General features: G+C 35.8%; 1 protein-coding gene across 2 annotated transcripts in view; it reads left to right on the top strand.

The window, feature by feature from the left end:
* The window catches only part of LOC140151356 (uncharacterized), a 140,866-nt gene that overhangs the window by 29,006 nt on the left and 99,701 nt on the right, over window positions 1-12,159 (top strand). For both annotated transcript variants that reach the window (XM_072173669.1, XM_072173670.1), the window contains exons 9-12: window positions 2,848-2,961; window positions 3,560-3,673; window positions 8,944-9,054; window positions 9,747-9,860. In XM_072173669.1, the coding sequence (XP_072029770.1) occupies window positions 2,848-2,961; window positions 3,560-3,673; window positions 8,944-9,054; window positions 9,747-9,860 (453 nt within the window). The remainder of the gene's footprint in view (window positions 1-2,847; window positions 2,962-3,559; window positions 3,674-8,943; window positions 9,055-9,746; window positions 9,861-12,159) is intronic.

Below are 12,159 nucleotides of genomic sequence, written 5' to 3'. Positions count from 1 at the left end.
AGAATGACGGAAGTTCTGGCGCTGAAATTCAATTTCAATATCACGAGTTTTTATCAGGGATTTTACCAAGGGAAGGCGATAGGTGTAGGATTTTGCTGATATATACCAAGCAACCCGAGAAAGGAACTGAGGTGTGGCTAAATAAGGGAGTGTTCATTATAAATATTTTCCATTATCATACTTTTGACGCCGAGAGCATAATTATTTGAAGCGTACATGATCGTGTCAGTCATATGGTCACATATTTTCTGTTGAAAGAGAAACGCACATGTCTCTGATTAGCTCGGGGATTAGCTACTGCGCCATGCGTGCTGGCCTGTTGTTGTCGAGTGGAAATGGGAAATTTATGAATGAACTTCCGCAACTTTGCAACATCATCACGCAGCGGCGTAGTGGGATTTTTTTCCAGGAGGGACAAGACTGTAGGCCCTAGGGGCGGGGCCCAAATCCACCAAATTTCCCACTGGGGGCGGGGACCCAAATAGACAATTTTTGCCAGGCTTATTGATAATAATCGTATATGGTAGGCCTATTGAGCTGTATTGCATATCGTTTGGATTCCCCATCTCTCTGCCCCTCCTCTCACCCTCTCTTTTTCCTCTTTCTCCCCAAATAGGCAATTTTGCAATTGCCCCCCCCCGGCAGCTACGCTACTGTCATCACGGTAGACATCGCGGTAGCCTACAACTACAAGAAAGGTTTACAGACAAATATAGGCCTAGTAGGCCTATCAAAATGTTTTATATTTTCTGGTGGACTCGCGGAGAATATCATGTCATGGAGGTCCCGGCGCTGGGTTGGGGGGGGGGTCTCAAGGCATTTTGGTATGCCTACCCATGCTTGATTCCGGGAGGTTTAGCAGGCCCGACCATTTTTTTTTATAAAAACAGGCTCTGGGCGGGTCTCTTCAAAACATTTGTACCGCGGGGATCAAAGTCACCCAAATTTGGCCTAATTTGGCGCTTTTTAAGGGCCCTTTTGCCAAAATGCGCCCAAAAGTTGGTCTTCGCTGTAAACCCACCCATCATAGTCGTTGAAAAGATAGGCCCACCCCAAAACTGTGGCACATCCACGAACCCGAGGGAGAGACCTCCGCGGTAAAAAACACACCTCTAAGCGGGACCAGATTTATAATTTACGGCCTACATTTTGGAAGCCAGTCATCACGACAAAAGCGGGCCATGGCAGTGTTAATGGTATTAACACTTTGATTTTAGGCTTAAATAACGAGTGTAGGCCTATAAATTGCAAATTTGCACACACCCGGGGGAACCTTCTCAAGTTGGTTTGGGTAAGGATGTGAGGCTGTGACTCCGAAAAACTACGGTACGATTTTAAACCAAATTTGAATAAAACAGACCCAAAATTGTATCAACTTTTGGACTGAAAGTTTTCGCAAATTTTTACTTTTTCGAAAAAAAAATTGAAAAATCCCAATCTTAAACCTAATTTTCATGGCACTGAGGGTCAATAAAATCATGGCTAAAAATACAACAGTCTAAACTAAATGGCTGAAAATGCACCCCAAATCTGCGGACATCCCCACGACACATTTCACCTTATAGATTTTGAAAATTGTCGCAATAAAATAGGCCCGAACTTATCCCAAATTATCCCCCAAAAAATATTTTTTTGCAGGTGAGGTTGGAGTCTTATTATTTTTATTCTCAGAGAGGATAGGGGTTGATATTTTTAGCAGGGTACAGTTTGTCTTGTTTTTGTTTTGTTTTTTGACGTTGAAGTTCCAGATTCTTTTTTTCATTTATTATTATTAATTTATTATTTATACCCTGTACGTGGGGAAAAAGACACACGACAGCTACAGAGAAGCCACGAAAAAACTCCTGTGAAGTGCATGAAAATGCCCCAAAATGTGCCAACCGAAACACCCGAACAGGAAGATAAAATAAAAAACAAAACAAAAACCCAGGAAATTTCCGAAATAAGTTCCAAATTCTTTGTCCCCCGCTAAAATATATTATGAACACTCCCTTATGAAGTCTGCCCTCTTCCGGCTATTCAGGTAGTAGGCGTTGACAATTACCTTCATATTTTTGAAGCATGTTTGAACCCGATTTGTTCTCTATTCACATTTTTAACGTTGCAAGTAACATTTCAAGACCTCTATTTGTGACAGGTATTTAATTATCTTGCTAGAGATGTGCCTAAAGTTGAAATTCAATATTTCGGATCGCAAAGATCGAGAGATATAAAGTTGCTGAATATCAGTTTAACACCATGGATCATATGGGCGTCTTATATGAACGATTATGATAGCTAAGCAAAAATGGCTGGGATACAGGTTGTATAAATACTACATGAATATTCATGAACTATACAGATTCCATTCTTCAAGATGTCAATCACTCTCCTAGACGACAGTTGCTTGGCGCTTGTAAACAAATCGAATAATAGTGCTTGACAAGAGCTAAAAAAATAGGCTAAAAACACATTTTCACACATTTTTTTCCGGATTTTTTTATTTCACATGATAAGTAGACATATTTTCTTACGTATAAGGTAATAATATATTTTTTCTGGAGGTAAAGCCCTTCAACACTTTGTTTAACCTTAAACAGCGAAAATGTCCAGTGTGATTTCTTTCATTTTACCTCATTATTTCAGCTTAAAATTTACTTATATTATTTCATCATTTTTGGTCAAAATTAACAAAATTACAATTGGACTAAAATAATACATTATAGCAAACAACTTATTTGTTTGTTTTCTTTCTTTCTCTATTCCTTCTTTCCCCTTCTGTTGCCAAAAAGCCCTTCTGGCGTTAGGTGCTGGTATTAGACGTATAAGAGATTTGTTTACCTACCTGTTAAACTTTGAATATTTCAGATATTGATGAGTGTGCTAGTAACCCATGCCAAAATGGTCAGTGTACACAACCCATTCCCGACAACTACAACTGTGTCTGTAGTTCAGGCTGGCGTGGCATCAACTGTGATATCGGTAAGTGACAGTATGTTGAATAGAAAGAAAGATTGTTGAGGAATGGATGAATGAAAGAAGGAAGAAAGGACTCAATTTAACTATTGCATTGTATGCGCCGACAATGATGCCCGACTGGCCAAAAATACACAATATATTCTCATAAATCAGCTTAAAAAAGGTTAATATGCTGAATGATATTTGTAGTAAACAAAGAATATCACTTGTAATGTTGCTTGGATGTACCAGAAAATGAACAGTTTTGCAAACTCAGGCTGGAAATTTAAGCTTATTCAGTTGGTTGTTGAATAATGCATACATCCAGTGCAGAAACAGTTTTTCGTGACAGAAATGAATCTTTTAAAAGGGAGATAAGCACTAAAAAGCGAGATTCATGGCATGAAAAGTGAGATTGCGTTTTTTCTCTAAGCCTACCTATAGGACTAAATCAAATGTGTTGCAATAACTTACTGGTACAGATTTTAGTTTGGGTTTCATAATCAGCATAAAATGAATGTCAATATACCTTGGGAAGTAAAGGTGTGTGAGGCTTGGATTAAGCTTGGACCCAATCCGACTGCCACCAACCTGACTCTTCATTTCATGTATTTGTTTTCAGATGAGGATGAATGTTTGAGCAACCCATGTTACAATGGTGCCACATGTAATAACTTAATCAACTCATTTACATGTGACTGTGCCGATGGATGGGAAGGAACGATATGCATTGACAGTAAGTATAACATTTTTGCACATAATTAAAAGCTCACAATTTATTACTATCATTAGACAAAAAAAACGGGTTTGTCTCAAAACACCACATGCGTAGCTTTAAAATTCACAGTTGTTGTTTTTCAGTTGGTCATCTTGAAAAAACAAAGAATTGAAATTACACTTGCTTGTGGGCCATTGAAATTTCAAAGATCTGTGTTTCAGGGCTAAATACACCTGATTTTGCTCTGTTGAAATTTATTGAATATGTTATCAATGACTTAGTTCAGGGATTCTCAATAGGTTCCCCACGAGCCGGATATGACCCATGAAACAATGGTTATTAGCCCTTGAGCAGCTCTGAAATGTACTGGAAACAGCAAAATCAGGTGTATTTAGCCCTGAAACACAGATCTTTGAAATTTCAATGGCCCACAAGCAAGTGTAATTGAGAACCACTGACTTTAATAGTTGTTTGAACTTGAATAAGATCAATTTGCCTCTATTACCAATACACTGTTGCATGGTCATCAAAAAATGAGGTTCTTTCTGTAAAGTGCTTGTTGTGTGTTCATACACCCTTCATATGTATGTTATAATTAGTGGGAGAACCTTGTTTTGGCAGCAAAATGGCAGGCAAGTGCAAAGGGCTAATTGGCAAGCTACTATGTATGTCCTAAATCTAGATTATTATCATAGTTGGAATTTTTCTTTAATAAATCTTCTCATTCTTAGCAAGCATTTTCAATGTATTTTGCATGAAGACTGTGCATGCATCTAGTTACTTTAGCTAAAATAATTTTAGCTGTTTGACCAAAGAAAAAAAGAAATATTTTGATTGATATCATTGTGCTATGTGCTAGCAATGTTACAATAAGGTCCGCTACCTTATTCAAGTAACCTCTAATTTAATAAAAACACCAAAAACAAACAGAAAATTAAATGCTCTTATAAGATTCATGGGTTTTTAACTGACACCGGTCTTGGCCCAAAATCAAACCCTAATATTAATGCATTAGAGGCTTGACCTTTTTTTGTAAATCTTACCTACATTTTTTGTGTTCATTTGAGTTTTTTACACAATTCTTACAAGTTATGTTGGAGTCTTGTGATAGAACCGGGGGATAGAACTCAATATCATACTCTACTATCTCTCTTGCAGCAATCACTGATCAATGTTTCAACTAGTGGCTATATCCCAGTTATATAATTATTTTGAGCGTAAAAGTTAACACAAATTATACCAATATGTCAGTGTATCATGAAACAAGAAGGAATAAAACAAAGTTTGACAATTCACAAGTTAACCATGCTTTGGGCATATCATTAAAATCTTATTCTCTCTAATAAATGGTGGGTATGGTCCTTGCCACTTTTTCAATAAAATGATGATAAAATGGTTCAAATACCATGCCAAATCCTAGAAACAGGAACATTTCCTGTCAAATCAGGTTTTCAATCAAAACAAAAACCTTTATATTCACTTATACCTGCTTCCTAGAGGGCATCAGTTTTTTAAATGGCTGTATTTGATGGAAAAATTATGCCTTAAGGGCTCTGGAATGAGCGTTTCGACAGTATTTTTTGTGGGACATGGGAGCAGATCAGACATATCGAATTGCATCCTGAATACGAAGCATGTCTTTCTGATATCAAATAATTTTCATTTTTTTAACGATTCACAATATAATACAAATTTTATGACAAATTATTAAAATATGATATTTTTCACATTTTTGATATATAACAGTCCTCGAAGTAAATTTTATAAATCTAATGACATATTCTTAAAGTATATGTAGCTGGGAGGAAAAGCCGACGATCAATTGAAAATGTTGACCTTTCATATTGAAGATATGGATTTTTTCCCAAAAGACCATTTTTTTGTGTGCGTTTTGGGGAAAAAATCCATATCTTCAATACGAAAGGTCAAAATTTTCAATTGATCATCGGCTTTTCATCCCATCTACATACACTTTAAGTACATATCATCAGATTTATAAAGTTTATTTCAAGTACTGTTAAATATCAAAAATATCAATTTTTAATCATTTGCCATAAAATGTGTATTACATTGCAAATTTCAAAAAATCAAAATTATTTGATATCAGAAGGACATTCTTCGTATTCAAAATGCAATTTGATATGTCTGATTTGCCCTAATGTCCCACAATAAATACTGTCCAAACGTTCATACCCCAGCCCTTAAAACAATGTTTGTGCGTAGGATTTAAATAAATTACCATCCAAGCTAATGAAACCTGTCTTTAATCTATCTCACCTACTATTTCAATGCACAGAGGCACCAGGTATTTTCCTTAAGTTTTATTATTGATATTTTATGGTGTTGTTGATAAGTTCACATGTATCTAATCCTTGTTGAGTTTGAATGCTCAGTGAAGTTCCATCTCTTGGACATAAAAAAAATCTTCAAAATACTAAGTACTACAGAAGACAAAGAACCAATTATATTTAGTTTCTGTTTATGCAAACAAAATATATGGGCATACAATGTATAATGTGATTGCAGCCATATTTGGGCGTTGTCCCTTCCAGGCTTTAGAACAGCAGCTGCATTTTTAGGATAATTTTAGCCAGATAAAATCAAGAATCCTAAAACCAGATAAATTTAAAATTTTAAAAAAAATTGATAAATTTAAATATCTCATCTTGTTTCATCATTTTTGCCATATTTGGGATCAATGAAGGGTGTGGGGTAGTAAAAATCATTAAACCCATAAGTTTTTTTAGCAATTTTAAGGGTAATTCCCTTCAACCCTGATGACTATTCTTACCATAACTCTGATTGGCTCAATGCATGATACATGTATAACCCTCTACGTAACCAATCAAAATAGGTCTTACAGGCTGGTAGTGCCCATGGGGTTGATAGTGTAGCAAAGGATGGAACTTGATTGGGTACTGGGAAATAGCCATTGAGTGGTATTGTATTCTTGACTAACCATGTGAATAGGTGAAACAATGTTGAAACTAATTAGTACATGTCACCAGATCTGATATGATCCACTCAGACCAAAGTTGCACATTTTAAAAATTGAGTTCATAACATTTCCAACTTTCTCAGTACCTACATTTTGTGATGTTGAAATCCCCACATACCTACTTTGGCATGCTTTGTTGCAAAATTATAAACTTTAAAATGTTAATAATTGTTTTTTATTGTATTTTTGCTAATTATTTTGCCTATATCTCAATTTCACTATTGCTGACTTTGGGCTGATTGGATTAGATCATGTTGTCACATAATATAAGAAATTTTGTCCAGAATACTTTTTTAGTATCTGATTAACATAATTTGTTTCATGTGATATTAATATTTATTATCAAAGTTATGAGACCTGTTTATTCAACTGAATTGCTAATTACATTTGGAACCGTTAAATAACGTTCCATGAGTCAATGAGGATATGTAATGATGTATGATGTTAACAATATTATATCAATTCTTGTGTATGATGACATTCATATGGTTGCATATTATGTAAGTGTACCATGTCATATTATGCACAATTGTATACTTTGGATAGCTATATAGCTTTTGAGTATTTGGAGTAATTAATGGAAATATTGAAAAACACTGCTACCAGTAAGAAAATCAATTAGACTATAATATTTTTCACCCAGATGTGGCAGTGACATCAACGCGACTAGGCAGCTGTTTCACGCTCTCCCATCTATGCGGCGTCTTTAAGTGTGTGCATGCATACACCCATAGACATACCACCTAGACCTATGACTGCCCATCCCTTACCACAGCGGGAGGTGAAGCCCTGTATCTAAGGTGATATTGACGGGGTTACTAGGCGCGGAGAAATATCGCATACATTCTGACGCGCTCGTTTGCGTGGTTACTGCGCCGTTATCGCCCGCGTCAAATGCAACATGTTCCGTAGACGCGAACATATCTGCTTGCTTGCGTCCTTGTCAAAGTCGTTGCTAAGCAGTGTCGGCTTCACTCACGCGAACCAAAGTCACTGGTCTAGGTACTTGTTTGTCTGGGCATACACCAGCTCTTTGAGCGTCCGCTAGCTATTTGAAGCTGCACCTAATGAAATGCGCACTGACGTCACTGCCACAACAGGGTGAAAAATAGTATATAAAACCAAAATTACAGGAGGATTGTAGTCTCCTCCTTTAAAAACAATTCACATCAATCCATTATATTCCTATCAAAGTGGATATTGGTACAAAATAGTGGAAACCTTGTATTTTTCTCATTAACCATGTAACATAAAGGAGGATTAAATATTTGTATTTGGGGTTTTTGATTACTTATAATTAGTCTATGGTATTCTGATGACAGTATCCCATGCATATCTAAATAAAGAGTTAATGTGCAAGATGAAACTGGAGTCGGGTTAATTTCATTCAATTTTCAATTAATAAGGATGTGAGAAAATTTTCTTTCACAAAATTTGTCAGAGACTTGTCAGAGACGCATTTTTTAAAGACGCATGCCTGACCTGAGCAAGTTAGAGAGCCACTGTTTTACATGGGACTTGTGTTAGATTTAAAATGTAACTTAAAATGTAATATGATCAGAATGTTTGTGTGACACTAAACCAGCTGCACAGTCACATAGATGGGTCAAAATGTGAGCAGAATTGGGCTATTCCAGATGTATTCCGCACCCCTCCCCCCCTATGGAAGACATTTAAAAAAAATACAATTCCAGCTGGAATTGAGATGTGTCTAGAATTCCAGCAGTCATTTTTAGGAAAGATTCCGGCTGGAGGGTATGGAAGACATTGAGATTAGGTGAAATTCCGGCTGCTAAAATAAACGAAAAAATAAGAGTGGGGATTGTGAAAGGCCATGATGTGCCTATGGAAGACATGGTCAAAAATGCTCCAATTCCAGCAGAATCTTCACTTATGATCACCATCTCGATTAACCTATGAAAGACATTTACTTGAATTCTGGCTGGAAACAAAAAATGTTCTAATTCCAGCTGGAACCCTATGGAAGACATCTACATTTACCTGAATTCCGGCTGGCCATATTAGACATATTACCACAATTCCGGCAGTGTCTTCCATGGGTTTTTCCTGACATGTGAATTCGGCTGTCAATTTAGCCCCAATTCGGAAGTGTCTTCCATAGGGGGGGTGCGGAATACATCTGGAATAGCCCATTCTATCTATAACAAACTTCCAAGTGAATTTTAAATCTGTCAAAGGTTGTGACATATTGTATAGAAAATACCAAATGGTTTAATTTATTAAAATATTTGTATCATATGGTTAACTTTGATTTGATTTAATCCTACAGATATCCAAGAATGTCTATCGAATCCATGCCAGAATGGTATATGTATTGATGGTATCAACCAGTATACATGCCAATGTAATCCTGGATATGAAGGTGTTAACTGTGAAATTGGTAAGATATAATCATTGTTATCAAGGCTTCATACATTGTCTATAGTCTGTATATCTATCTTGAGTAATTCACAGTAGCTTTGAAGTTCAAGCTGTGCTGCGTTGGCTTAATGCAGTTTCTTGCATGTGCATATGCAGCACGTTGATTGCACACGCAAAAGTACATCATGCACCAAGTAACGCTGAGCTAACAGAGAACACGCTGAACTTTAAAGCTAGTGCCGGTGACTCAAGGTAGATATACAGGCTATAGGAATGTGGTCATAGTTATATAATGAGGTATAATTTCAGGGTAACTGCTGCTTGTAAATCTATTTAAAATCTCAAATTTATTAATTAAGAACAATTAAGAACAATGTCAATTTAGCTTTACATGTAAAAAATCTAAACATGGTAAATTAACATTTTGGTAAGAGTAGCTCATGAATTCTAATGTAGTTTTAGAAAAAAAATGCAACCTGCTTGTTTTTGGAAAAACAGTGGTATGATCGACGAGAATAAATATAATTTTTCACCGGCGATAGCGAACCTAGTGAAAAATAATGTCTGCTTGTTTTTCACATGCATTTGTCGCCTTTTCCCTACAAATTATCAACACGGAATTGAGCTGTCTATATGACCTATAATATAATAGATACATACATTCATTAGCAATTGCATAGTAGTTAACAATACCATATTCTTCCTACCCAGATACTAATGAGTGTGCCAGTAACCCATGTGGTAGTAATGGTGTATGTGTGGATGCAGTTAACAGATACTCATGTACATGTAATGATGGATGGACAGGAACATTCTGTGAAACAGGTAGGCAATATTGTCATGTGTTCTAAAAGTTAAAACAAATTACAATATTTAACCCTCGAAATAAGGCTTTCAATAGCACCGCATCCGATGCTTAACCCCCTGAGCACTACCTGCCAATCTAACATTGCCCCTGATTGGTCAATTACATGATATCTTCACTTTAATCACCAATCAGAATGGAGCTTTGCAAATAATTCACTCCATTTTTTTGCATTGTGAAATTATTCCAACAATGTTGCTGATTGGTCCAATTGATAATGAAAACTTCTTTTTGGCCAATCGGCAGGTAGTTCTCATTGGGTTATGTGTGAAACTGCACGGAATTAGCCCAGCACAGAACTCTGCTATTGAAGAATTACAGTTTTATTCTGTAAGGTGCATAGTTCTTCATTGGAGTAACAGTTTCTAAGGAAACAGTGTAAGAAATGCATTTCACTTTTGCAACCAGCCTGTAAGGTTTTATAAAAATAGTAGAATGCCTGTTTCTGTTATTTCATCTGCATACTGATAATATTAAGTTTATTGAGTACAATTTTAAGACTAAGTTCCCACAATATTGCAGGGAGGTGGAAACTCTTGAGGTAACCAAGTTGTAAATTAGTTGGACAACTTGACAAAAACTTTTGTTAGTAAGTTTGTTTGTCAATGTAAATAAGATATTGATAAAAAGATAAGAATATTGAAAGCATGAAGCAGTGCAAATTATTGCTGTCATGATGATTACAAATATGTATGGTACTATTGTGTAAATTATGTATGTAATATTTACAAATATTGTTTTAAAATTACTGAAATTCCTCATTTTGGAAAAGTGCATTTTTGTATATTACTGCTTGCCTTAATTAACAATGTCATGTGAATGTAACCTACAGAAAGCCAAAGAATTAAGGTACCAGTTATGTTTACCACTGTATGTCCTAAACAAAGACAGACATGTCATAATTGGAACCAGCAGCCAATAGCTGCATCTTTTAACTCGAATTTAAGACCTCATTTGTTGAAATTGTCCAAGAAATAAAGACACGACAATCCAAAACCCAAGGAAGATGACAAAGTAAAAGTTGCAGTTTGCTCAATTGCATGCCCTATTGAATTGTACACAAAGCATTCGCGAACAAGAGAACTAGCGCCGTGCTTCCATTGATTAGCATGTTAAATCTAGCGTCGTGCTTTCATTGATTAGAACACAAAAGTGCAACTTTTGATTTCGTTTCTTCATTAGGTTTTAGATCACTGTTTCTTTAATTCTCAACCAATTTCAGCAAATAAGGTCTTAAATCAGTGCTAAAGAGTACATGTATTGGCTGCTTGTTTTAATTTTGACATATTTGTCTTTATTTAGGATATGCAGATCGAGGTGAACACAACTGGTACCTTAATTTTTTAGTTTACTGTATATTAGTATTACACTGAAATGAGTTGTGTAAAATATATTGAATATATATTCCAATTGAAATCTGCACACCCCCTGTGGAAGATATGATCTTAATCTTCCACACAGGGTGTGTGAATTTCAAATGAGGTTACCTGAAGAGGTGATGCCATTTGAAAGCTACACCCCCTATATGAGAGAATAAGATCATGTCTTCCATAGGGGGTGTATGGATTTCAACTGGAATAGCCCATTGGTAGCAGCAATGTAGAAAATATGAAAAAATATATTTAATAATATAGTGTGACCAAAAGAGCATTGCTCTTGTACAAAATGTGGAATTCTGCATTTTAATAAGAGCAAAGAATAGAGAAAGCTAGCATCCGTTATCAATGAGGGACATCTGGTAAAGGTTACTGCTGTTATGGATATCATCATTCACCCTGGATGACTGTGTGTAAGTACTTGATTGCTGTTTGATGTTAGTCATTTAGCATATTAGCATCTTGAGCCTGTTGCTGTGTATAGTTGCCTAGATTTTGATACCTACTAAATTTGGTGGAATAACTATAATTGCTTGTCTGGGATTGGATGGACCACACATCGATATAAAAACATGACCACAATTTGAATTGGGCTAAGAAATGAAATTACCCTCAACCTGAGCAATAACTTTCAGATTATTCACTTTTTCACCCTAATCATCCATCACATTTCATTCAACCCTTAACTAACTCATGTTATGGTATAGTATGGTTTATACCAAATTAAAGCCAACCCTGCATCATTTACCCTTATAACAGTCCCTTGCATTGAATTGGTAATTACCCAAATGCATATTTTTTATATATATCATCATTCTTGTTTATATTTTACCCTCGCATGTGTACAATTTTGACCAGCCTGTTTTAGCACAAGTTGAGTTAG

The sequence above is a fragment of the Amphiura filiformis genome, chromosome 4 (assembly GCF_039555335.1).
Source record: "Amphiura filiformis chromosome 4, Afil_fr2py, whole genome shotgun sequence".
Lineage (NCBI taxonomy): Eukaryota > Metazoa > Echinodermata > Ophiuroidea > Amphilepidida > Amphiuridae > Amphiura > Amphiura filiformis.
The sequence above is the reverse complement of the archived record's forward strand: the minus strand, read 5'-3'. Positions and strand labels throughout refer to the sequence as shown.